This window comes from Kwoniella dejecticola, chromosome 1, assembly GCF_000512565.2.
Source record: "Kwoniella dejecticola CBS 10117 chromosome 1, complete sequence".
NCBI classification, from domain to species: Eukaryota; Fungi; Basidiomycota; class Tremellomycetes; order Tremellales; family Cryptococcaceae; genus Kwoniella; species Kwoniella dejecticola.
The window spans coordinates 669,478-694,760 of NC_089301.1; the positions used below are offsets into that span (position 1 = coordinate 669,478).

The following is a 25,283-nucleotide window of genomic DNA, read 5'->3' on the forward strand; positions in this document are numbered from 1 at the left end:
ATCGTTACCAAAAAAAGTTGCCTGTCATTCGATTATATGTTGCCCTGACCATGATCACCGCGACGCGTTTCAAACCAACATGATCGAATCAACGTAGCAGTACAAAAATATCATGCATATGTTGATGAACATCTATCTCATTCACATCTTTCAGATACACATACAACATATCAGCAGGAAATTGGACGATTCGATTGTGGTAGAATAGGCGTCACTAGTCGTTGAACTCACTGCCGTCGAGAATAGAATAGATCTGTCCTTGGAGAAAGGGATATTGGTAAAGGGGTAAAAGGGGGCGATCAATGCGATAACTACGAGCTGTCAGACAACTGAGCACAGACATACCACTCGCACCAAACAAACAACAAACAAAATGGACTCAAACGGTATGCTATTCTCATTCTTCTTCATCTGACAGCCTATAACGCTCACTCTCCATCAGGTCGTCATCGAAACCCATCCGGTTCCAGCTTAACCTTACCATCCTCATCGACCTTTCGACGTCTGCCCAGTCTAGCTAGAAGTCCTTTCAGGCGTTCCGAGAAAACATCCACCCCGCCTATAGTCGACGTGACTCCTCCAACAACATCTCCAGCAACAATATATGAGGATATACCGAATCATCATCGAGGATCAACTTTTCCGTCTTTGCATCAAGTAGTAGTGGATGATAGTTCCGTCTCATCAGCTTTCTTCGCTTCAACACGAAATTCAGAGAGCATAGATAGACCAATTCCCGAGGACCATCACAGCGATCCTAGTTTGCTACCACCATCAAGGTCTTCCTCTTTACTTCGTACACCTGAAACAGATCATCAGACCACATCGCAACCGTCCTTATCTTCGCCCTTCTCAAACAGCAAGCCTTCGTCAAATATCGGTCTGGGATTGGGTGCGTCACCTATGATATCGACACGCACAGCAACGCCGCCGAACATCAGTGCAAATGAATCAGATTTGGAACCGATAACTTACCCTGCGCATCTAGCACAGATGAGACCTGATGCCCAAACTCATTCCCAATCCCAATCCCCATCGTCTCACGCAAACGCTGCTTCCTCTTCCTCTCGAACCATTCCACGTACTCGCGACTTCACCCCTTCTCCGTCTACCACCTCTTCGACACCTGGACCTGGACCACAACCGCCAGAACTAGGTCCTGTCCACAGATCTCCACACTCGAATACGCCGGGCTCAGGTGGACCTCCCTTCGGCGTGCCGAAAAGGAAAGAATCCATACAGTCTACTTCGCTGGAGGATGTCACGAATACGACGTATAGCAATACCAATGTGAATCCTATAGATCGCGTGAAAGAAGGCGAGACGGATAGTGGTCCCGAAGAGAGCACGAGCACACGTAAAAGAGCCAACACGAAACCGTCAACGTCGGCTAAATCGAGAGACAGGTCATTGACCGTACCTGCACCTCAGTCAGCCGGTGCAGGCGATGGCTCTAGTACGATACGAGAGAAGGATAAAGAGAAAGAAAGAGATAGAGATAAAGATAAATCTAGGAGAGTCTCATCGAAGACTTCACGTCAGCCCGTCACGCCATACAGGATATCCGAACCGTTACTGCCCAATTCGAAGAATGTGCCGCGCGCATCAGCGAGCGCAATGTATTACTCGCCCGTACCGTTTCACGGTCGACCGCCGAATCAAGCTTTGCGCGCACACAGTGGGACCTTGGTTGGAGAGAGGATCTGGATCATAGGTGGAGTGGACAGGAGTAATTGTTGGCGAGGTGTAGCTTGGTTCGATACGGAAAGCTTACTGTGGTCGACGATCGATACGAGGGGCGAGCAATTCCCTCCGCTCAGAGCGCATACTACGACTTTGGTAGGCGATAAGCTGTTCATTTTCGGAGGAGGGGATGGACCTACTTATAGCAATGAAGTGTGGATCTTGGATACTGGTAAGTTGATATCCCTTTTTTGAAGTCGTTTTCCATAATTGATTCCTCCTCGAAGCCCAATTAATCTGCTCTGCTAGTCACACATCGATTCTCAAGACCGCCAATCGGCACGACATCATCAAAATCATCGATCCCTCCACCCCGCAGAGCACATACGACGGTCTTATATCGGAATTATCTGGTCATCTTTGGTGGAGGAAATGGACAAGCAGCGCTGAACGATGTATGGGCTCTGGACATTTCGGACCTGAGTAATCTGCATTGGCAAGAATGGAAGACTAAAGGCGATGTACCTCAGAAAAAAGGTTATCATACGGCCAATTTGGTTGGGGACAAGATGATTGTTTTCGGAGGAAGCGATGGTCACGCTAGTTTTGCTGATATCCACGTTCTAAATTTGCGTGAGTGTCTCTTTGCAAGCGCCGCGTTCTTCGGCTGACTGGAATTATGCTTTGGACTGGATTTTCCAATGCAGAAACTCGAATATGGACATTGATATCTACAGACGTCAAACATAATCGTCTGTCGCATACTTCTACCCAAGTAGGCTCCTACCTGTTCATAATAGGTGGACATAATGGGCAGACTTACGCTCAGGACGTACTGCTATTCAACCTTGGTCAGTCAACCCTTTGGGCATTCGCTTGTACTACTGGATTGGTCAGTAGGCTGACGGTCCACATAGTGACCCTTCAATGGGAAAGTAAATCGCCTAGGGGCGTGATACCTCCTGGCAGAGGGTATCACGTCGCTTTACTACATGACGCTAGGATATACATCTCTGGAGGATATAACGGTGAAAGTGTTTTCGATGATTTGTGGACTCTGGATCTGAGTGCTGGCGCTTACCTACCACAAGTCGTGAGTACCTGAACCAGCATCTGAATGCTGTGTCAGAAAGGTGTTCCTGACAGCTGCTTGTTTGTGGATCCAGACGACGTTCGAAGTTGACGAAAGTGCTGAACAAGCTAGACGGATGCTCGAGTCTAGTAATATCTGAAGCGTGAGATTCATCGAGAGGCTCAACGATGTACTCAATAAATGAGGTGCGTGCTAGGAAGACAAGATCACGGAATATTAGCTCGTGCATAATTGCTGTATATGTCTGTTGGAAGGGAAATAGCAGACGATCGCTATATCTACATATGCCAATGTGCTAGTGCTATATACATTATTGGCTAGATGCTGCGATAATTGCCGTCCAGCTGCTGTACGAGTCCAGTGCAGTCACCATACACACGCCAATGCATCCGCGAACATCCCAATATCATCCATGACTGACACCAAAGTACGCTATGTGAACCTAGCAGCTGAGCTATCTACCACAATTAAGTACTCGACGCCTGATACCTAAGAACTGGTAGTATAAAGGTTGATCGCGTTGGGACCACCGCAGATCGCGGTCGAGTCACCAGCACAAGCCATCTTACACTCACCAGAGACCAGCGAGGTTGAAGCACCGTTCACGAGCGAGTTACCACAGTAGCACTCTTGTCCGTATTCCACACCGGCCATGGTGAACCCGCCCGACGCGCAGAAGGCGGTGCACATGGCGACGGTCATGGCCGGATCGGTGGTCGAGGCACCCGTGAGCGCTCGTCCCGATACTTCCTGGATACATCCAGCTTGGCTGAACCCGTTCGAAGCTACTGTCTTGGGAGCCAAAGAGGGGTTCACGTAGATTTGGAGCGCATCGGGTCCACCGCAAGTTGTCGAAGCGTCTCCTGCACACGGTTTGACACATTGTCCCGAGGTCAGGGAGAACGAAGCGCCGTTGACCAAGTTGGAACCGCAGAAACATTCGGTGCCGTATTCGACAGCACCAAACTGGAATCCTTGGGTGGCACAGAAGTTCAGACATTTCGGAACGGTCATATCGCTTCCAGAAGTGGAGGTGCCCGTGAGTGCTCGCCCAGATACTTCCTGGATGCACTGAGCCTGAGCCTGAGAAGGAACGGACCATCCGGAAGGTAAGACGGGGCCGGACACCTTGGGCAAGGAGGGGTTCTGGAACAAGGTGATGGCGTTGAGTCCACCGCAGATAGTCTGCGAAGAACCGGGGCAGGGCATCGTGCATTGGTTCGAAGCTGTGTTCGACACTAATGAGTTGGCACAGTAACATTCTCGGCCGTACTCGACACCCGCGTAGCCGTAGCCCTTCGCGTCGCAGTACGCAACACAGACAGTGGTCGTCATGTTGTCGGCAGTGAAACCATCCGCAGCGAGGTTTCGCCCGGAGGAGGAGGAGATCTCTTGGACACAGGGCGTAGAAGCGGCCGACCAGCCGGAAGCGAGTGATCCACTGCCGATGGTCAAGTCAGACGGGAGGTCGGTGACTTTGGAAGGGATTTCGAAGAGCGTGATAGCGTTTGGTCCGCCACAGAGAGGGGCGGAAGAGGCCGATCCGGCTCCAGCACAGTTCATAGTGGCGGTGGCAGTGATGGACGTCGAAGCACCGTTGGTCAGGTAGTTGCCGCAGTAACATTCTCTGCCGTATTCCAGGCCGGCGAGAGCGAACCCACCAGCGGAACAGAAGTCGAGACACATGGTGTAGGTCATGTCATCCGAGACGAGGGAAGCACCCGTCAAAGCTCGTCCGGAGGTGGCTTCGGCGATGACTTGGACGGGAGCAGCGACCCAGGGAGATGGGACAGCCGTGGGATCGACAGCGGCAGAGCTTGAAGTGCTGGAAGCGACGACGGAGCTGGAGGCTGCGCTCGGAGCCGAAGTTGAAGCCGAAACCGAAGTAGCAGCAACTGAAGAGGACGAAGAAGCAGCGTCGACGGGGCCGCTGGAGGTGCTGGAAGCGGCATCAGAGCTGGAAACGACCACTGGCGCAGCAGAGGATGTCGTGGCCGAAGCAGAAGTAGAAGAGGAAGCAGCCGCGGAGCTGGCGACCACGCTTGTTACAGCCGCAGAGCTCGAGCTTGAAGCGACCACGGAGGAAGCTGTAGAAGCAGCAGCAGAAGATGAGGATGCGGCGGCGGCAGATGTTGAGCTTCTGGAAGAGGAGGCAGCAGCAGAAGCGGAAGAGCTAAAGGCGGTCGAAGAAGATTTGGAGGCCGAAGCGCTGACGCTGGACGTGAAGCTTGACGCAGCAACAGAGGACTTGGAAGCTGAAGCAGAAACGCTGGAAAAGGCAGCAGCGGAAGAGCTTGCAGATGCCTTAACCGACGCGGATTTCGAAGCTGAAGGTGAGGCAGAAGCACTGGTTGATGTTCCGGCAGCAAGAGTAGGGTTTTTGAAGGCCACCATTGCAAGCGAGCCTCCGCAATTCTCTTTGGAGTTGCCTGTTCGATCGATAACAATCAGCTCTGGAAGTCGAGGGCGATGGAGTACAATAGGTCGAATTTGGCCTTGCTTTGAGAAATTACTCACCTCTACAAGCGGAATCACAGAAAGAATCCGGGACCTGATAGGTGAGGGAGAGGATGTTGTCACCGGACGAGCAGAAACAAGTATTGCCTCCTTCCAGTGCCATCCAGGGTTTGCGGAGACTCTGACATTTGGCAGCGCAGATCTCTTGTGTCATATCCGAGCTAGAAGTAGCATAGTCGACGAAGAGATGGAGACCGAGCTCTTGGTAACAACCTTGAGCGACGTAACCGTCACTGATGGTCGTGCCGCGCGAAGGGATTGGAGGACCACATGTACGGAAGATAGCACACAAGGTGGAAGAGATGAGACCTCTTTTACCCATAGCGGCAGGATCAGCTACTGGAGCAGCTTGGGCAATGGTCATCATTACCAAGGAGGTTATAAGGGGAGACAGCGCGATCATTGTGAAGTCTGTATCGGATTAAAGGAGGATCTAACGGTCACAGCAACGATCTAGGAGTAGGATCAGGCAAGTAAGAGATTTGTATGGGAAGTAGGAGGAGAAGGGATGGTCGGTCTTTGATAGAGTACTGAGGTCAGAGGTGGCGAGATTAAAGAATTCTGTCGAGTATTGGTGATGGGTGAAGGAAAGAAAGAGGAAAAAATATTTCGGAAAGGTCCAGTCTGTCTAGCTTATATAGCCTTTCCTCGCAGCACTGTATCAAACATTGATTTGACCGAAATAATCCTTCACAATCACTCGCAATGAACCTAGCGCGGGAATCCCCTTAGTGTACACAAAGCCGCTACATCGCCCTGTATTCAGGCATGTCAATGTCTCACATGCTCCGAGATCGTCAGTCGGAGCGTAGAACGAAGCAATTTTCCTCAACGACACCATGGAAGCTGTCGACTTTCACCTTGCAGTCCGGGGACAAATGTCTCACAGAAATGTGATTCCCCTCGAAGCCGGACACACAAGATCATCCGCAGATCTTCTATATCAGATCAGCTCTCAGTCAGGTTCCGACTTCTTCGGCAGAGCTGAATGGTCAGGCAACGAAATGGGCATTCACGGCGCCAACTCACAAAGTTATATTAGAGGGGCCTTCAGACAGAAAATATTGCATCCTTCCACATGTCTCTCCTCTCGGTAAATGGAACTATTTTGTCCGGCCACATGTCACACCTGGGTCGGGGATGCCGTGATGAATGAAACATCCGTGAGCGGTGAAAAAGGTACCACGCGAGATACTCCGATTCCAGCTCCAAAAGGCAGACCTCGTAAAAAACGTGCAAGGGAGGAACCCTGTGCAAGTTTGGGTTGGATCGAGTGCTATGCAAGGTACCTACCTACCTACCGACTCACATAAGCTCTCGTGCTTACGAGACCGATTGGAGCAACCTTGCGTAGCGGCTCCGTATGAACCTCTGCTCATGCACTTTCAACAAGGGTAATCCGCAATTGCTTTTAACCAGCTGCAGCACGTGGTTCATGCTTTTCGCTACAGATTACGTAGTCCAGACCCAGATCCACGTAGCTTTTGACGTCATTTCCAGTTTCACGGGTCAGGCACCCGACTTCCAAGGTACGGGATCGGCGTGTACCAGAGTGTAACGGCGGCCGTCTTCGACCGCTTCGCAGGTCAGGACATGCCGATGTGTCCTGCCCGCCCACTAGCTTGATCTCAAGCACAGGCACACATCGAAAAGATCAGTATTGATGCTGGGACTGGTGCATAATGGACAATATTCAAGCGAATCCATCACCGAATAGGTATGGGAGAGGATCAGTTATCCAATGCTCGTCATCCGTTTGGCCGATCGCTAATCCGCGATGAGAAGTTGAAACAGCGTCTGACGTTGAAGCCCTTTACGTCGGCAATGGAATGGAGGTTCGACTGGAAAAGAGCTCCTCCTTCCGGATAATAAACGCCACCGTAGACGATCCCATTTGAGCTGAGTACTTGACGTTGACTGTGCCATGACGCATCAAGTATTGGACCCATGAGCAACATAATCTTTGGAGGTCGTGGAAATGTCCATTCTAACAACTTGAAACTCCGGTCAAAGTCAGCCCACCTTCAGAGCCCAGCTTGATCGCTTCGGTCGCTGGGGTTTTTCGTATCTTCCGAGCATCATTGAAGCCAGAAATACTGGCGAGAGCTGACTCATTGACTTCGCCGGCGAGCGATGTAGGTCCATATCCTCTACAACCAGAATTCTGTGTCTCAGACAATCTGTCTGTGGCGATACGACGCCTATAACTGTTCAAAGACTTCTTTCCGTTGCGAATGGCACCAGTCTGCGCATGATCATATTACTGTATGCAGTCTGTGTCCGTTGCCCGCCAACATCATCAATACCTGTTCCACGACATGATTGCTCGGCTCGTGATCACACATTCTCAATGGGCGTTGCTATCCTCACACCAGAAACTGCTCAATTCACGCACTCAGTGATACGATGCTTCAACAGTTGCGCCAACCAGCGTAATGTTTAAGGATTGTAATGCCAAGTCGCCTTTGGAGTTGCTGCAATCTATGAGGATACATTCAACTAAACACAATTCCACCTGACGTCGGCCCAACCTTTAGGACGTGTCCACTCCACATGGTCCTCACATGGCTTAAAAACCACAATATGTGTTTTTGCCAATTGAGCCCACCATGTACGGTTATTATCAGAGCGCCTGATACACCCATGTGATGCTTAGTAGCAACAGCTACAAGATGCTCACGCTATGAGATATGCATGCATAAGTGACCCCAGGTGAAGCCGCCCCGGAAAACCATGACCTAAAAATGCATCCCATTTACTGTTTCTATGAACGTTTCGTTAAACTACCTTTCAACAGGGCTTGGCAATGGTGACAGCCTGCAAGCTTAAGCTTGAATTGGAACTTGCAAGTCCGGCGGAATCGCCATCACGAGCTTGACTGCTGCTGCATGGACCGGCGCAAGCTTAGTCAGTCGGCCACCTATTGGCAGTGACAACCGAGCGGAAGCATCGATTGAACCCTGAAGCATGACGCGTTGATGGCACTAAACCCGCTTGAGATCGACCAGATCGAACATTTTTCCAATTTTTCCGGTTGTAAATAGCCTCTGGGCACCGCAGCGATTCACCTCGGTCTGACCCACGTCCAGCTTCGGCGTTGAAACCGAGCATGTTTACACAATAAAATCATACGAGATATACGAGAGGCGACATACGATGACATACAGATAAATGTGTTCTCAATTGTAGATATAGAAACTGAAGTAGAGACAGAGAAACGCTGTGTTCATCTCTGACCTGTGGATGAGCCTGTCTTGTGCTCAACGAAAGGCAAACCCAGTAGCATCATGTCGATCCCTTCCCTAGGTCCGCCTATAACGGTGGGCAATGACCACAACCACGGCAACAATATCCGTAACATTGGTTCGACGACCGAACAGGATACATCATCGCCTGGTCAACAACAGCACATAACGGGTCCTGCGCAGTCATCCCCATCGAGGGTAGATGAAACCAACACTGCCCAAGAAGCACAAGTTCCAGCTGGCGCAGAAGACCAAACTCTGGACGATTCTGCCGAGCGCACTATACGGAACGCCAGATCCGATTCTGCGTATGCCGACAGCGCTTCAACTGTTACAGCGGAAGATGCTGGCGGTAAGACTGTTCATGAGAAGACCAGGGAAACCGATTCTGCAGATAGTCGTGGGGACTACGGTCAGAATTCAAGCGGAAGCCAGTCTTCGGAGAGTACCAATAGCAAGGACGAGTGGAACTACGGATCTCAACTGAAGGTCAGTGTCAGATTCTCGTCATCATCGTCCTCGTCCTCGTCACTTTAGTAATTGCTTGACTGTATCCTGACCCTTGACAACGCTTCAGGCCGATCAAAAGTTGCTTGAGTCCAGAGGCTTAGCACCCCACCACTCCTTGGCGCTTGCCTATGACCATCTTTCGGTTCGTGGTGAAGGCGGAGCAGACGATGTGACATATGCCCCCACTGTCGGAGCTATCATCGCACCATGGTCGAATCGACACTACAAGAAGAAAGCCGCCAAATTAGCCAAAGCACGAGTCGAAGCGGAGGAGAAGGGCGGAGCCGGTGAAGGAGGAGAAGGAGGAAGGGGCGACGATATGCGATGGAAAGAAGGCGATCCGACACCTAAAAAGGGCGAAGAAGGATTGAGACAAGGCCAGAGATACCTCTTGAAGGACTTCTCAGGATTAGTCAGACCAGGAGAGATGATGTTGGTGGTCGGAAGACCTGGCAGCGGATGTACCACTTTCCTCAAAGCTCTAGCTGGATTACACAACGGTTATGCTGGAATAGATGGAAAGATACACTATGGTGATATGTCCAGTGATAAGGAATTAGGACCTTACAAGGCGGATGTCATTTTCAACTCGGAAGAAGATATACATGATCCAAACCTCTTAGTCGGAAGAACATTGGATTTCGCTCTGCGAATGAATACGCCTTCACCCAATGCAAGGCTACCCAAGGAGGAAGGTGGAGAGGGCATGTCGCCGGAAGAGTACCAGACGAAAACGAAGCAGGAACTCTTGAAGATATTCGGGTTAGAGCATACTCACGACACGAAGGTGGGAGATCAATACGTACGAGGTGTCTCGGGTGAGTCTTACCTTGTCAATACTTCCGGCCCGTCGCTCCGTGACTGATCAATAATCTTGACAGGTGGTGAGAAGAAGAGAGTATCCATTGCCGAGGTACTCACCACGAAAGCCTCAGTACAGCTTTGGGACAACGCCACAAGGGGTCTGGATGCGGACACAGCACTTAAGTTCAACAAAGTGATCAGAACGTTGACTGATATCGAAAGGAACACGAGTGTCGTCAGTCTTTACCAGGCTGGTAACGGTATCTACGACCTGTTTGACAAAGTCACCGTCATCGCCGAGGGTAGGGTAATCTACTATGGACCTAGACCGGAAGCAAGGGCGTATTTCGAAGACCTTGGGTTCGTGCATCCCGACGGAGGTAATACCGCCGATTTCTTGACGTCTGTCACCGCAGTGAGTCGCTTTTCTTCTGCCTCCAGTGTTGTTCGTGTATGCTGATGGCGCGGTCTAGACGAACGAACGGGTGATCAAGGAAGGGCACAAGGGCAAAGTTCCGACTACTCCAGCAGATTTCTCTCGAAGATATCAAGAAAGCGAGATTGCCAAGAACATGCGAAGGGAGCTTGACGAACATCTCAAGGATGAACATAGATCACATGAGACCCGCGAAACTCAAGAAGCCTTACAGAAGGAGAAACACAAGCTGGCACCCAAGAAGCGATCCGAGAAGGTTGACTACTTCACTCAAGTCCGAGCAGCCTTGATCAGAGACTATCAGATGAGGTGGGGTGATCAATGGACTCTATGGGCACGTCAAGCGACTACCCTTATTCAAGCTCTTCTCGTCGGATCCCTGTTCTACAACGTTTCCGACACGACCGGCGGTCTTTTCATCCGAGGTGGTGCGATCTTCTTGACTCTCCTTTACCCCTCCTTGATCAGTTTGAGTGAAACCACAGCTGCCTTCTCTGGAAGAGCCGTACTGGCGAAACATAAGGCATTCTCACTATATCGACCGTCTGCCGTTCTCGTCGCTCAAACAATCGGAGATTTACCTATCTTCGCTGGTCAACTCATCATCTTTACGCTCATCATCTACTTCATGGTCGGCCTCAAAGTCGATCCTGGATTGTACTTCACTTTCTTGCTATTCACGTACATCACTACGCTTTGTACGACGGCGTTTTTCCGATTCATCGGATACTCCTTTGGTACCTTCAACAATGCCTCGAAAGTATCCGGTCTCATGTTCAGTATCTTGGTTACCGTGAGTGTCAATTGATCACGGAACAAGCTGACTTGCGTCAGTACGCCGGTTATATCATCTACACGCCATCGATGCACCCATGGTTCTCCTGGATCCGATGGATAGATCCGGTCTACTATTCCTTCGAAGCGTTAATGAGTAACGAGCTATCTGGCACAAAATTGCAATGTATCCCACCTCAGCTTGCACCGTATGGTGAAGGCTACGTTGGCACTCCAGCAGCTTGTGCTATCGCAGGTGCTCAGCCCGGATCGACTACTTTGGACGGTGCCGCATGGGAAAACCAAGCTTTAGATATGTACAAGTCGCACGTCTGGAGGAACTTCGGTATCGTAGTGGCTTTATGGCTTTTCTTCCTCGCACTAGCTATGTTCACGATCGAAAGACTGCCAGCTGCTGGATCCAACAAGGCTATTCTGCTCTACAAACGAGGTGGCGGTGGAAAATTCATCAGAGCCTCGAACCAGAATGGAAATGCCCCTAAGGACGAAGAGCAAGGTGGTAGCGACATGCAGACCAACGAGAAGCCCTCACGATCAAATCAAGATAAGGAGAACAATAATGAGAAGCCTGAAGGAGTCGCGGCCGAGAATACGTAAGTCAAGTCGTAGCTTCTGGCTGGCGGAGCTGCCGAATGCTGACATTCTGCGCGACATTGATAGTACTTTCACATGGAAGAACCTCACCTACAAAGTGCCTAACAAAGGAAAGGAGCTTACTCTGTTGAACGATGTTTTTGGTTACTGCAAAGCTGGTACCCTTACTGCGTTGATGGGTTCATCCGGTGCCGGTAAGACCACTCTTATGGACGTGTTGGCTGCTCGAAAGACCGAAGGAGAGATCCACGGAGAAGTCCTTATGAATGGAGAAGCACTTCCGGTATCTTTCCAGCGAACTACGGGTTACTGCGAACAAGTCGATGTGCATTTGCCTCAAGCTACCGTTAGAGAAGCACTGGAATTCTCGGCTCTTCTCAGACAACCTAGATCGCTCTCCGACAAGGTAAGTGCCTGTGTTAACCTTCTCAAAGTACGGGTCCGCTTACATGTGATTATGGCTGTAGGAAAAACTTGAATACGTCGATGTCATCATTGACTTGTTGGAATTGCATGATATCGAAGACGCGATGATTGGTACTCCTGGTGCGGGTCTTGGTGTAGAGCAGAGAAAGCGATTGACCATTGGTGTGGAATTGGTTAGCAAGCCGTAAGCCGATGTCCGACTGCATTCTTCACTGGTTATGAGCTTATAAGGATGGCCGAAAAACAGGTCTTTATTGTTCCTTGACGAACCTACTTCCGGTCTAGACGGGCAAAGTTCCTTCTTGATCGTTTCATTCCTCCGTAAACTCGCTGCCGCCGGACAAGCTGTGTTGTGTACCATCCATCAACCTTCCGCGTCACTTTTCGCTCAATTCGATCTGCTATTATTGCTGAAGGCTGGAGGTAAAATGGTCTACTGTAAGTCGATTAACTGAACGTCTTCTCTAGCAAGCGGATTCAACTGATTGAGCATATTCTAGTCGGTGAGGTGGACAATCTGAGCGATTACTTTAGCAAACACGATGTCCAGATTCCCAAAGATGTTAATCCTGCGGAGCGAATGATCGATATCGTATCTGGAGATCTATCCAAGGGCAAAGACTGGGCTAAAATCTGGTCAGAATCCGAAGAATGCAAAGCCCGAATGGAAGATCTGGAAAATCTGAAAAAGGAGAACCAGAACAAGGAAAGGAAACACGCTGAAGATGATAAATACGAGTATGCTTCGACTACTGGAGCTCAGTTGAGATTGGTCACCAAGAGAGCGTCCATCCAGCTCTGGAGGGATACGGAATATGTCACCAATAAAGTCGCGCTTCATATCGGCTCAGCTCTCTTCAATGGATTCTCGTAAGTACATCTCCCTCTCTTCGGTGGGTTTTAGATTGATTGCTGAATCATCATGTGTTTCACAGGTTCTGGATGATTGGCAACCGATATGCGGATCTTCAAAATCGGATTTTCACCATATTCCAGTTCATCTTTGTTGCGCGTGAGTCGTATCATACCATCGTTGACACCTGAAAAGACGCCTGCTGACAGAAAGACCGTCTGTAGCTGGAGTGATCGCTCAGACGCAACCCAAGTTCATTGCCAACCGAGATATCTTCGAAGCTCGAGAGAAGAAAGCCAAGCTGTATTCATGGCAAGCTTTCTGTTTCGGCGAAATCGTAGCGGAAATTCCTTATTTATTGGTCTGCGCTTTACTCTATTTCGCACCGTGGTACCCCGTGGTCGGATTCAGCTTTAAGCCTAGTGTAGCAGGTCCTGTCTATCTCCAGATGACTCTGTACGAGTTTTTGTACACCGGTATTGGTAAGTTCCCTCAAATGACCTGTTTCATTGCTTGATTTTTACCAGACAGACTGACGGTTGATGATGTTTACTATAGGTCAATTCGTTGCCGCTTATGCACCCAACGCTGTTTTCGCTGCTTTGGTGAACCCCTTACTCATCGGTGTTCTCGTATCCTTCTGTGGTGTGCTGGTCCCCTATCCTCAAATTACTGCTTTCTGGCGTAAGTCTTATAATCCCACTTGATCGCGGCTATGACAATCTTGCTGACAACATTATCATAATAGGTTACTGGAGTGAGTCTTGGCGATTTGAGACCCGATACCTGATTGAAATCGGTAGGAAGGGAAGCTGATCCACTATGAAAATTAGTCTATTACCTCAATCCCTTCAACTACTTGATCGGTGGTCTGGTATCGCGAATCATGTGGGACGTGGACGTTCAATGTGCTGAAGAGGAATACGGCATTTTCAACCCTCCAGATGGTGAAACGTGTCAAGCGTATATGACCGAGTTTTTGTCTCAGAATCCGGGATACCTGAATAACCCAGACGCCACGAGTCAATGTCAATATTGTCCGTATTCCAAGGGATACGAATACCTCAAGACGCTGAATCTGGGCGATAAAGTCGATGGATGGAGAGACATTGCTATTACTGCGTTAGTCCCCGTTTAATGTTACACAATATTTTAAGACGAGTTGATGCTGATTTTGCAATCTTGGTTCAGGTTGTTCTGTCTTTCTTCATACGGTTTCGTATTCTTGCTTCTGTAAGTGCCTTCTTTCTTCTCATTAGTCGGACCTCAGCGATGGTGAGCTGACAATTGTGGCACACGATAGTAAATTACGATCGAAGGCCTCAAAGAAAGCCAGTTAGTGATGGCGTGTCCGATGTTAGATTATATAGATACAATTGCGGATTGATCTGGATTGCGAACTTCACAATAAGCTCTGCACGGTTCATGAATTGGTGACAATGAACCTGATAATACACATGTAGCAAATCATCTTCAAATCTTGTGACCGTGTTACGGAACACAAGTGTCGACAAGCTGTCATCTCGAAAACTTTTGAGAAGGAGTATCATGTTAAGCACGAAAGTGTAACAAACTCGCGAGATGCCAGTACTTAATCCACTAATTTGCCTTGATCCACCTTCTACGAACCCACAAGTGCGCCGCCACCAATATCACAGGCAAGACACTGACCACTTCTCCAAGTCCCGCATATTGCGGCGGAATACTAAAATTGACCGCTGCGCCCGATGCTAGAAGTATAGCAAAAAAGAAGTAAATCCCACACCAGGCGATAGATACTAACGCGTGAATCCTAGCAAGGCGGGAGATGTCCATTGTTGCCTTGAAGCACCGCACCATATCCGACGATAGGAGTACGATCGAGGAAGCTGCCATAGCTATATCTTTACCCGTTCCGGACCCAACGGCGATCGATATGGAAGCTTGATTGAGGGCGAGAGTATCGTTGATACCGTCTCCTACGAAGATGGTCTTGCCCACTTCTCTCTCAAGAATCCCCACATGGTCCGCCTTGTCAGCAGGCAAGAGACCTCCGAAGGCATACTGGGAGTCGAAGTGAATAGATCGGCTAAAATGATTGACGGCTTGTTGATTATCGCCAGAGAGAATCACGATGTGTTTCCCTTGCTTTGTTAAGGTGTCGATCAATTGGGATGACCCGTTTCTAGGTTGATCTGAGAGGCCGTACAAGGCTATCAAGTTTTCTCCGAAAGTTACGGTGAACAAGCTCCATCCTCCTTGACTGATCACCGATGAAACCGAAGGGTGATCCGCCGTATTGGTGAAAGTTGGGTTGCCAGCCAAGATTGGGATATCCATGAAATTGCACTTCATACCTCCTCCTGGTACGATTTCAATATCGCCCAATAGATGGTCATTGGTGGTCATACCTTGAGCTTCCAGATGCTTCCGGATAGCTGTCGACACTGGATGTGCATTTGATCCGGTCAAATCGCAGATCAACCGTTTCGAAAGATCTCCGACAACTTCCTCATGAATCACTGCTAGATTCCCTTGACTCAATGTACCTGTTTTGTCAAAGGCGATGGCTTTCGCCTGATTGGCCGATAAGAGCGACTCGGCTGTGCGGAATACCACTCCCTCGCGCAGACCTACAGCCACACCAAGACAACAGACCAAGGATACCTATGCAACAATATACAAGCATCCTCAGCATACATGCTATTGTGGCTGCATCTATCTGGTTTACTTAGACTCACAGCTAATGTCAAAGCACAGGGACATGCGACTGCCATAACGGCGATAGCGTACTTGATGCCATTGACGACTGAGTCGGACCAGGTCTCATGTCTGACATATCGAGTGACGAGCGTCCAAACGAGGAACGAGATGACGGATACTGATCCGGCAACCGGTAGCAAAATCGCAGCCATCTTGTCGGCAAAATCCTGGTAAGTAGATCCCGAGTTTTGAGCCTTGTTCAGAGCTTGAACAACCGATGACAGCGAGTTGTTCGCTATCAGACGAGTGACGAGAATGTCTATTGACCCTTGGACTACTTTTGTCCCCGCCAATACTGACGCTCCAGGCTGTTTGGTGACTGGGATCGATTCTCCTGTGATCGTCGATTCATCCAAGTCTGCCGTTCCTGAGACTATGAGGCCGTCTGTAGGCATAATCTCGCCCGCAGAAACACGGAGTATGTCATCGTAGTGGATAAGCCTGGACGACGTCAGCATATTCAAGTAGAGTTGGTCAAATTGCATCCCTAAGGGAGAGTCGACTCACCTGGTATCGATGATGTCTTGCTTGTCACAATCAACGCCATTTTCGCCCACCAATCGTGCTGTAGTAGGCTGTAATCTCCCAACGCTCTCCGTAGCCATATACGCCATCTTCCTGGTGAAAGCTTGAACCGTCCTTCCAACGTAGACCAGCGTAATCAAAAGTCCAAGAGTCTCAAATAGCGGATCGCTGAAAGGACTTCCTGCTGCTTGAAAGACGAAGGCGATCAACGAGAAAAAGTACGTTATAAGGGTGCTGACCGCGGTGAGAAGACCGAGATCCGCTTCGTGCATATACCAAGCACTTCGGAAGCTTCCAGTATAGATCGGTTCCGCGATTACCATGACGCACGTAGAAAGCCCTAATTCAACTGCTCGATATACAGTGGAACCATGATCTGGTAGACTTATAGACCAGACCAGAACCAAAATGGGAACTGTCAATACAGCAGAGGCTAGGGTCCGAAGAGAGACGAGATTCAAGTCCCGATTGATTCGTGCTTGATGACGATTCGTTGAGACTAGCTTCAATTCTGGTCCATAGGTCTTGAGCTGGTCTACCAGATCTCTTGGTCGCAGGCTCGCTCGTCTGTCGACCTTGAAAATGAAGTCAACCTGTCCACCGTGAGTTTCTCCTTTGTCCCGCTTGAGATTGGTGGGGACACCGGATATATCGTATCGATCAAGGACATTATGCGGGGGCAGCTTGCCGAATTGAACCGGCAGTATGATGGTTGTATCTGCGTTCTCCAATGTGTCCTCCGCGAGCCGCGTGCCAAAACCGGTAGCTCTGGCCACAAATCTAGCTATAATATCAGGTTCACTGATATCTGTTTCCTCATGATTAGCTCTATAGACGCTGTGGTGACTCAACAAGTCTTGAGCACTGACTCATATCGCAATCCGCCTCCACGATCCCCCTCATATAGTCCATAGCTATAATATTGGCACCATCTAAGACCTTGAACGCTCGTTTCACCTTGTTCAGACAGTCCGGACAGTCCATCCCTGATACCTCAAGCGTGAATGGTGTCCTTGGTCGCCCTGTCTTCACTTCTACAGCCACCTCACGTTCCTTGTCTTTGTGTTTCTTGATGGCGGAAAGAGAGGGTGGATCATATAGCCCGGATTTATTGTGACGAGAATAGGCAAGAAGTGGAGATGTCTCGGTCGAATCGCAATCTGGGTCGACGCAGCATTGTTGTTGCTGTTGACCAGGCTTGATCTTGGGACAACATAGACCAGCAAATATCATACAACATTTCTTGAATGTTGTCTCCGCGGCAGATACCCGTGCGGAGACTGTTCTGAGACCTAAGCAACATGTTCAGAAAGCTGCTAGGTCAGAATGGGTGTTCCTGGTCGGATCGAGTGGAGAAGGGGAGGGGAGAGGAGAGGAGAGGAGAGGAGAGGAGAGGAGAGGAGAGGAGAGGAGAGGAGAGGAGAGGAGAGGAGAGGAGAGGAGAGGAGAGGAGAGGAGAGGAGAGGAAAAGCATACTGACTTTCCATAGATTGTTTGAGCATAGTAGACACACAGCAAGGACATACCGAAATCGATCTTAGGCTTGATCCTCCGTGTTTGGGTGGTTGAGTAGATAGAGCAATGTCGGGGTCGGAGTTGCAACATCTGCACTTGCTTGAGCTTGGATTTTTGCTCTTGCTTGCGTTCGCGCAGCAGGTCTTGTAGGGCGGAAAGGTCGGCATGGGTGGAAACGTCTCAAACCCATCACTTATTCCACTTTGTCCTTCCTGACTTCCATCCGACCTTTTCACTGGGCCTGCCGCATCGCATCCACCATTATCACCACCATCAATAACACGATGTTGATCATTGTCCGAGCATTGTTCTTCCACACAGCACTTCTCGGGACATCCCTCATTCTCCTGGTTTTCAGTCGACTTAGAAGGGTTTCCCTTGATGATAAGCGACCCCGCCTCATCTTCGCAACAGCTTCCTCCGCATGAGTCAATGACTTCCTGCTCGTCGGCACATTCTATGGGATCATTCTCATTGTCATCATCATCGACAGTCGGGCCGCCACTGGGCGTTCTCGTATCATAGGCTTTGTTTGTCGAAGGGAGTGATGACGCTTGGGGATCATCGGCCCCAGGCCGATCGGCTTGGGCTTGCTGCCCAGCTGCTTGAGGGGCAGAGCAGCACGCGTCCGTCTCACACATGTCGTGGTATGATCCTGTCAACTGTGTCTGATGCAAGAAGGGGTCCATCATTAAATTGCTTTCCGTATCTTAAGTTATATCGAGTCGACTGTCTTGGCAAGCTGAGACCGCACAGATCTACATTGCACGTGTTTTTGTTCCCGAAAATCGTCATCCTTCTGAAGGCTTCTTGAGGAATGCGAAGAACGAAGGACGAGACTGGCCGACCGAGAAGAGCTATGCGTTTGGAGTGGGCAGATGCAGGACATCATATGAGAACAGAGTACGGATGAAATCAGATATACATGCGATGAGCAGATAGATAAGATAGCAGACAACCAGACAACCGAGGGATCAACTATGTACCGTGTGTATCCGTGTATCCGACAATCATTCAGGTCCTCGCTCTTCTCCGTCTACAACCGCTTGTTTGACGTCACCTTGGAAAGACTCTTCCTGACCTGTAGCTTACAAAAGATCAATCTCATCATATGCACATCAAATCTGCATGAGTATCCATATACACTCTGTGCACAAGCACTGAGTGCTCCGATACAATATATGTCTCCTGACCACGATTGCCTTTCTAGGATTCATTTCAATCGTAAATCGCGACCACTGTTATGTTCGGCCCACAACTATACCATGTTGTGTCTTATCAGCAGAACACCCTACCTTCACCTTCTCAAGGGAGAGATCGATAAACATATGTCAAGGGATCAGCATTCACCTTGGCTGCTGAGAGGAAGATCACGGGTAAGATGTCTAGCCCCCCTTCAACAATCACCAACTTATCCTTTGCCAGAACGTTAAAGTGCAATTTCGCGATCTTGCGGCGGTTCTCAAGATTGACAAGGTACGCTAGACCTATCGCCTCAGTCCTGCAACATCGATTTTGGCACAGCTCCTTAAGTCAGTATACAGTATCCAACGTTCATCATCGTCGAAGAAGTCGAGTGATGATCGCGATACAACATGATTTTACTTACCACTGATATACCGCTCCTTCGAAATGCAATCTCTTCATCCCCGACTGATCCCCCTCCTCGATCCATCCAGCATCCTTCTTCCCAATCATGCCAATCTCCGTACCTCTCGCCGAAGTTCTCAATCTAGCTACCAAATCTCCATCATCTGCTTTGCGTGACGAGATCACTTGTCTCTCTGTCATGTTTGTACATGAGACGTTATACCCCGTCCAAGGATGATTCGAGAACCCTTCATACTGCTTATGCTTGGGAGAATGGATGTTTGGTTCGAAGCGGATTTCTGAGTGGTTGCCATAATCGTACAGATGGATATCAAATGTTACTGTGTGCGAGAGTGAAGTGCTTTTAGACGGGGAAGAAGGGGATCTGAGACCGAAAAAAGAGGACGACGAAGGGGAAGACGGCAGAATGTTCCGATTGAATAGACGGCGTAGGGGAGATTTGGAAGGTGGTGAGTCGCTTGAGTCGATGGGCACATCAGGAAGAGAGGTGGCTTTCAGTCCACCAATCGGGATGGATCTTGGGAGGGTGCTTGAGGGCTGGGAATCACCGGCCCTTCGATCAATCTGGACAGGTCTGGCCATATTCGCACTTTGTGACACTTAAATTACTTCGCACTTAGATTCTTTCGAGTTCACAGTAAAATCCTCTGCACGAGTACAAGAATAATGATCGATCGTGACAGGAGCCATGGCTATGCGTCGGAAACAAGTATTGAACTCATATCTCCTTAGTCAACCGGATGCGATGCAGCTCCGAGATTGGAAATTGAAAGGATTACCCGCCGTCAGAATGGACCTCCTTTACAAGGCTTTGAAGGTATTATACTTATAATACTGGTGCTCTTGGTGCAATCGAATATCAGTTATGCCTTTCATCAAAGTCATTAGACATTAACGCTATCACTTTTCTGCAAGGAATTCCAGCTGTGAGCAGTGTTGCGCCCATAACAGGCCGAAATGCGCTTGCAAAGTAACTTATATTGAAGGGATGCGCCGATTGAAAGAGCAAGAGATTTTAGACGTCCTGGGACATTGCTGCTGCAAGTGAAAACCATTGAAGCATACATACAACTAAAAGAACAAGAGACGAGACACGATGGCGTTCCACGAAGGTCACTCTACTCATACACGATTAACAGCCTTCGCTCGCCAGATTCCAAATGTAATTCGCAGTGTACACCTTTGACCGCGAGCTATCTAGCGGTACGGAGTGCACATCGTTCTTGAGGTCATTACCTGTTGAATCGCAAACGTATGTTCAGCTCAACTATCAATGCGGACACACAAGATTACCGCTGAGTCATGCAAAAATCCTAGTACTCACGTATCAAGATCTTGTTTGCACTTTTGCCGTCCTTGGAAGGCACAAAGGTAAACCCAGCATCAGAAAGCATCTTCAATCGTATTCTGAAGATAATATCGTCAGATTATCAGCTTTGTGATCGTTTGTTTGATGCGAGCCATGTGTATGCGACGACAAAAGAGATGTTCAACTCACACCTTCCCGTTGAGCCACTCATCATCATTCTCCTTGTTCTCCCCAACCTGAATGCTATCCAGCTCTTCCTTTTCGTTTTTGAGTTTACCTAACTCGAGCTCTCGTTTCGACACAAGGGATTGTTCCTCGTTGAGTTGTTTGGCAGTGGACACTTGTTGATGCTCCAAGGATCTGACTTGCGCATCGTGTTCTGCTGCTGAAGGGTGAGAAGGAGGTCTTTGCGCTGCCGAAGATGCTTGTTCGAATTGTCGCGTCAATTCTATCCAAAATGGAACGGAACATACACAGTCAGCAAATCTGACAAGAGAACGGCTAAGAGAGCTGGCGGTACAAGTACAGTCGCACCAGTAACACCAAGAATGTACACCTACCGCGCAGCTCATCCCGCAATTTATCAACTATCACACCCCGCTCATAATCCTTGGCGTTGACAGCAGCCTCAGCAGCCGCCAAATCACCCAACTCCTCATCAGGGCTCAGCGTTGGTCCAACATCTCTGACTATCTTGCTGTGAAAATCCAAGCAGACCACATCAGTCTGCATTTTTTAGTACCGTAGACAGATAAGCTAGATTGTACAAAGAGCTGACGCACGCTAAAGCCCTCCATTGATCCTCCGAGAACTCCTGCGATTGATTGACCTCACTGAACGATCTTTCTGGCGATGCAGATTGGCGGAACTGCGCTGGGACTGCTGCGAAAGTCGACATGTATGGGAGACCGTGATGTTTCTCCTCTCTTCGATAGGGGTGAGCTGGGAGATGGCGCAGTCAGAGTGTATAGACGCGGACTGACAAGACAGAGAATGCAAGCTGAAGATGAACAATCAATAACCATGCTCGAAAGCTCATTTATTTATTTATTTATTTATTTATTTATTTATTCATTTGTTTACGCTCAAAATCAGGTCAACGCGTCTTACACGCGACCTCGCAAAGGAACAAAAACAGGCGCGAGTTCAACCACTCCCTTGCCTTCACGAGCCTATTTTGCCATCTATGAATTCAGGGTGATGATGTATGATGCATCATATAGACATCCACTCAAAGCCAAGAGTTGACATGACCACAACGAAAAAAAGGTGTCGCTAATTAGACTGCATCTCTTACACAAACGACAACTTCTATTATCAAACCCCACTCTACTGCCCGTGATCAGTCCAGCATACGCCTGTCTCACGTACCCGCTACCACTCCTATTTGGCTTATCAACAGTCGCTTCAACCTTGTTTTTGAGCGGAACTAAAGCGAAGCATTATGGCGACTTCAGCAGCAGCTGCTAAACGACATACGAGGAACAGGCTTGGTGAACGGAGAGCAGCCAGAGATCCAAGTAGCTCGAGGGATGCAAGTGAAGAAGGTATGCACTTCATCAACAGCAAATGAGATGCATACGGTGGCTAATCAGTATCTCTATACGTCCAATTTGGGTGATGAATCCGACTCGCTTGGCACAGATAACGACAATATAGAGAACGAATTTTCCGACGTCGGCTCTATCATGTCTACCCATGCGGATACAATCTCAAGTACATCCACAGCGGACTCGCCGAGGATGCAGTCCTCCACATCGCCTTTACATGTCGCTGCGGCAGCTATAGCTGCTACCAATGCATCCTCTTCTCAACCCTTGACGAAACGGGCTCTACACCAAAAGAGGGTCGAAGAGCTGAATGAGCCAGGTAGCATGAGCGAGGGCCTTGATTCTCCTACGTAAGTCCCGTTACTCCTGCCCTGCTCCATCATACCTGTCTATTCAAGCCGCAAGAACATGGGTGTCTTTTGACGAGATTGTGATGTACATTTTCACGGTCCGTGCGCTAAGATTCGCTTTGCCCTGATCAGATATGATGGTGATATTGAGAGTTCCTCAACTATTGGAGGTACACCGGTCCATTCATCAACATTACACCAACACATGCGGAGTCAACTAGCTTCGTCTCCTACCAAATCATCAGGATTGGGTTTACAAGATTTGCCTACAGCAACGGCGTCTTCACCGTACGGTACTAATCGATTACCCACACCGAAAGCATCCAAAGCAAATCTTCTGTCTGACTCACCGCCACCTTCGACATTGTACGAAAGACCAACAGATGTGCCTGTTGCCCCGTCAAAAGCACTGGCGGAACCTAGGAGATCTCAGACTTTGCCTTTGTCCGCTAAACCCTCCATGTCATCGTTGGGCCCACCTAAAATGTATACTAGGCCGATAGAACTGTCCGAGGAGAATATCAAGAGCTTCGTGGAAAGGGCCATACATGGGAAAGGAGCTGAAGATGGCGTTGAAAGATGGTGGAGAACCAATCCTCCTCCAGAGGGCAAGGTGGTCAGAGTGTATGCGGACGGTGTTTATGATCTATTCCATTTCGGGTGAGTACTCTTCAATCAACTCATCTCAAGCATGAACCGAAAGGCTTACAAGACTCATGACGATAGACATGCGCTGCAACTGCGTCAAGCGAAATTGTCTTTCCCGAAAGTACACCTACTAGTCGGAGTCTGCTCGGATGATCTATGCGCCTCGCACAAATCACGTCCTGCTATGACCCATGCCGAGCGATGCGAAGCGGTCCGTCATTGTAGATGGGTGGACGAGATCCTGCCGGACGCGCCCTGGGTGGTGGATCAAGAATGGTTAGATAAGTACGATATCGATTATATCGCTCACGATGAAGAAGTGTATCCAAGTAAGGATCACGAGGATGTTTATGCCTTTTCGAAGAAGGATGGTGAGTGGATTGAATATGTCATTATCGATTGTCTTCCTTCACGATTGTGTTGTATGGGGTGGCAATGTACTGATCGGGCTTTGACAATAATAGGCCGATTTGTACCCACCAGACGAACTCCAGCTATCTCAACTTCCGATCTGTTAGAGCGTATAGTCCGAGGATATCGAGACGGATTCTTCGACTCGAAGTTAGAAAAGAACGGCCATCCGGAACTACTGGCTGCAGATGTGGATTGGGATTCTAGTGCATCTGTAGAAAAGAGAGAAAGGAGGAAAGAACAAGCTGCGCACGCTCATGCTCATAAACATCAACATCATCAACACTCGCAACACAAAAAGTGAAGCAACCTAAGTCCACCCTGACTGAAGATGAGTAAGGAAATACCGCAAATACAAGAAGAGCGGTCAGCGTGATAGAGGAATGGCTGCCTGCTGGGACTTGAACCTTGAGACGCTTCTTTGTTGCCAAGATTGTATAATTACTTGTTTGGTTTCAACACGACACATGGATAATGCAATGCGGTATGCACAATTGCCTTTGGTCTTTCTATTCCATCCACTGAACCGTGCTCACGCTGGAACTGTAGCTGAATTCGTGTCGAAAGCGATTTAATGCATGTTGTACAAGCTAACAATCATGAATATGGTATCCCTCGAGCCAGCGAAAAGATCCATGATTTCTGGCGCAATCAACAATTATAGAAGCGTACTAAGTTTCCCGCAAGATCAGCTGGATTCACTATAACTCAACATACTTCTTCCCATTGGAAGACGTTGGAGAAGACTACTCACCCCTTACCGTCCCAAAAGTCAAATCCCAGTCATCCTCTACATGATCAACTTCTTCCCGAAAATCGATAATCCCAGAACTACCAATCCCCAGGTCCCCACAAATCCAGCATCCAATCTCTGGATACCTGCCGAGGTTGAGCCGGCCGTACTGGCTGAGGCGGAGGACGAGGGGGAAGTAGTGACTGAAGTAGGCAATAAAGCCTGATCAACCGTTACCGATGGCTCCGTCGAGAGAGCTTTCAATGCGCAAAGCATATTTCCCGTGCACACGCCATCGGGGGCTTTATCGTAGTTCTCAGTAGCTACCATCTGATCCAAGTAACAAGTGACCGTCCCATTTGTCCCGCTAGTGGTACTTTGATCAACGGTGGAGTCTTGGGCCCCGCAGAGGTAATTTGCACATTCGATAGAGTCGAAGCAGCATAAATCGGCATTGGGGTTGGTATTGAACAGAGTGGCGATATCACACATCTTGAATTGGATTGGAACGGAATGGAATGAAAGGTCGTTTATCAGATATTGGTCGTCGTTTGGTCTATTCTGCCTGGGGGTTGGTTGCTTGTTTGCTTTCTTTTTTAATTAGAGATTGGGTGAAAGAATGTATGAGGGTGAGTATGGGTACGATATCTGCTATAAATATCGACGAGTAAGAGGTTGAGAGTGGGTATATGCTGGCCAGCAGACTTGTATTGGGGCGTTCCAAATGGAAATCAAAACATGAGAACAACATCGATACCTATATATATATATATATATATATACTTTATATCGCCATGATTCGCTGAAGGCCGTATACCTACCTACCTACCTGGCATGATCGAAGTGAGAACTTTGTTACGCCAACCTTACCTGTGGTAAGTTACGCATTCGCTGGAATGGTTGACCGTATCATACCTCACCACGCCTTCTTGT

The 25,283-nt window shown here is 48.8% G+C and overlaps 9 protein-coding genes across 9 annotated transcripts; 3 read left to right on the forward strand and 6 right to left on the reverse strand.

Moving 5' to 3' along the window:
• Positions 1-373: 373 nt before the first annotated feature.
• On the forward strand, positions 374-2,915 carry I303_100255 (uncharacterized protein; the record flags this gene model as incomplete). Its single annotated transcript, XM_018403628.1, has 6 exons — positions 374-386; positions 443-1,915; positions 1,993-2,316; positions 2,391-2,534; positions 2,601-2,776; positions 2,850-2,915. 6 exons carry the CDS (start codon positions 374-376, stop codon positions 2,913-2,915), a joined length of 2,196 nt encoding a protein of 731 aa, XP_018266282.1.
• A 350-nt stretch (positions 2,916-3,265) lies between these two features.
• On the reverse strand, positions 3,266-5,696 carry I303_100256 (uncharacterized protein; the record flags this gene model as incomplete). Its single annotated transcript, XM_018403629.1, has 2 exons — positions 3,266-5,205; positions 5,294-5,696. 2 exons carry the CDS (start codon positions 5,694-5,696, stop codon positions 3,266-3,268), a joined length of 2,343 nt encoding a protein of 780 aa, XP_018266283.1.
• A 2,884-nt stretch (positions 5,697-8,580) lies between these two features.
• I303_100257 (uncharacterized protein) lies at positions 8,581-14,296 on the forward strand (the record flags this gene model as incomplete). The annotated part of the gene is made up of 16 exons (XM_018403630.1): positions 8,581-9,027; positions 9,116-9,866; positions 9,930-10,267; positions 10,326-11,081; positions 11,123-11,676; positions 11,744-12,083; positions 12,145-12,287; positions 12,351-12,541; positions 12,604-12,973; positions 13,039-13,115; positions 13,181-13,438; positions 13,515-13,640; positions 13,705-13,713; positions 13,790-14,078; positions 14,148-14,189; positions 14,260-14,296. 16 exons carry the CDS (start codon positions 8,581-8,583, stop codon positions 14,294-14,296), a joined length of 4,728 nt encoding a protein of 1,575 aa, XP_018266284.1.
• A 259-nt stretch (positions 14,297-14,555) lies between these two features.
• On the reverse strand, positions 14,556-17,207 carry I303_100258 (uncharacterized protein; the record flags this gene model as incomplete). Its single annotated transcript, XM_018403631.1, has 4 exons — positions 14,556-15,602; positions 15,677-16,139; positions 16,206-17,031; positions 17,093-17,207. The coding sequence occupies 4 exons, from the start codon at positions 17,205-17,207 to the stop codon at positions 14,556-14,558; spliced, it is 2,451 nt and encodes an 816-aa protein (XP_018266285.1).
• A 332-nt stretch (positions 17,208-17,539) lies between these two features.
• Positions 17,540-18,379, reverse strand: I303_100259 (uncharacterized protein; the record flags this gene model as incomplete). The annotated part of the gene is made up of 1 exon (XM_065968078.1): positions 17,540-18,379. The coding sequence occupies one exon, from the start codon at positions 18,377-18,379 to the stop codon at positions 17,540-17,542; it is 840 nt and encodes a 279-aa protein (XP_065824150.1).
• A 572-nt stretch (positions 18,380-18,951) lies between these two features.
• On the reverse strand, positions 18,952-19,931 carry I303_100260 (uncharacterized protein; the record flags this gene model as incomplete). The annotated part of the gene is made up of 3 exons (XM_018403632.1): positions 18,952-18,996; positions 19,089-19,239; positions 19,348-19,931. The coding sequence occupies 3 exons, from the start codon at positions 19,929-19,931 to the stop codon at positions 18,952-18,954; spliced, it is 780 nt and encodes a 259-aa protein (XP_018266286.1).
• Positions 19,932-20,481: 550 nt separating this feature from the next.
• I303_100261 (uncharacterized protein) lies at positions 20,482-21,556 on the reverse strand (the record flags this gene model as incomplete). Its single annotated transcript, XM_018403633.1, has 5 exons — positions 20,482-20,585; positions 20,674-20,756; positions 20,848-21,106; positions 21,219-21,355; positions 21,441-21,556. 5 exons carry the CDS (start codon positions 21,554-21,556, stop codon positions 20,482-20,484), a joined length of 699 nt encoding a protein of 232 aa, XP_018266287.1.
• A 546-nt stretch (positions 21,557-22,102) lies between these two features.
• On the forward strand, positions 22,103-23,921 carry I303_100262 (uncharacterized protein; the record flags this gene model as incomplete). Its single annotated transcript, XM_018403634.1, has 5 exons — positions 22,103-22,205; positions 22,303-22,558; positions 22,691-23,218; positions 23,285-23,577; positions 23,671-23,921. The coding sequence occupies 5 exons, from the start codon at positions 22,103-22,105 to the stop codon at positions 23,919-23,921; spliced, it is 1,431 nt and encodes a 476-aa protein (XP_018266288.1).
• Positions 23,922-24,407: 486 nt separating this feature from the next.
• I303_100263 (uncharacterized protein) lies at positions 24,408-24,842 on the reverse strand (the record flags this gene model as incomplete). Its single annotated transcript, XM_018403635.1, has 1 exon — positions 24,408-24,842. The coding sequence occupies one exon, from the start codon at positions 24,840-24,842 to the stop codon at positions 24,408-24,410; it is 435 nt and encodes a 144-aa protein (XP_018266289.1).
• Between the last annotated feature and the right edge of the window lie 441 nt (positions 24,843-25,283).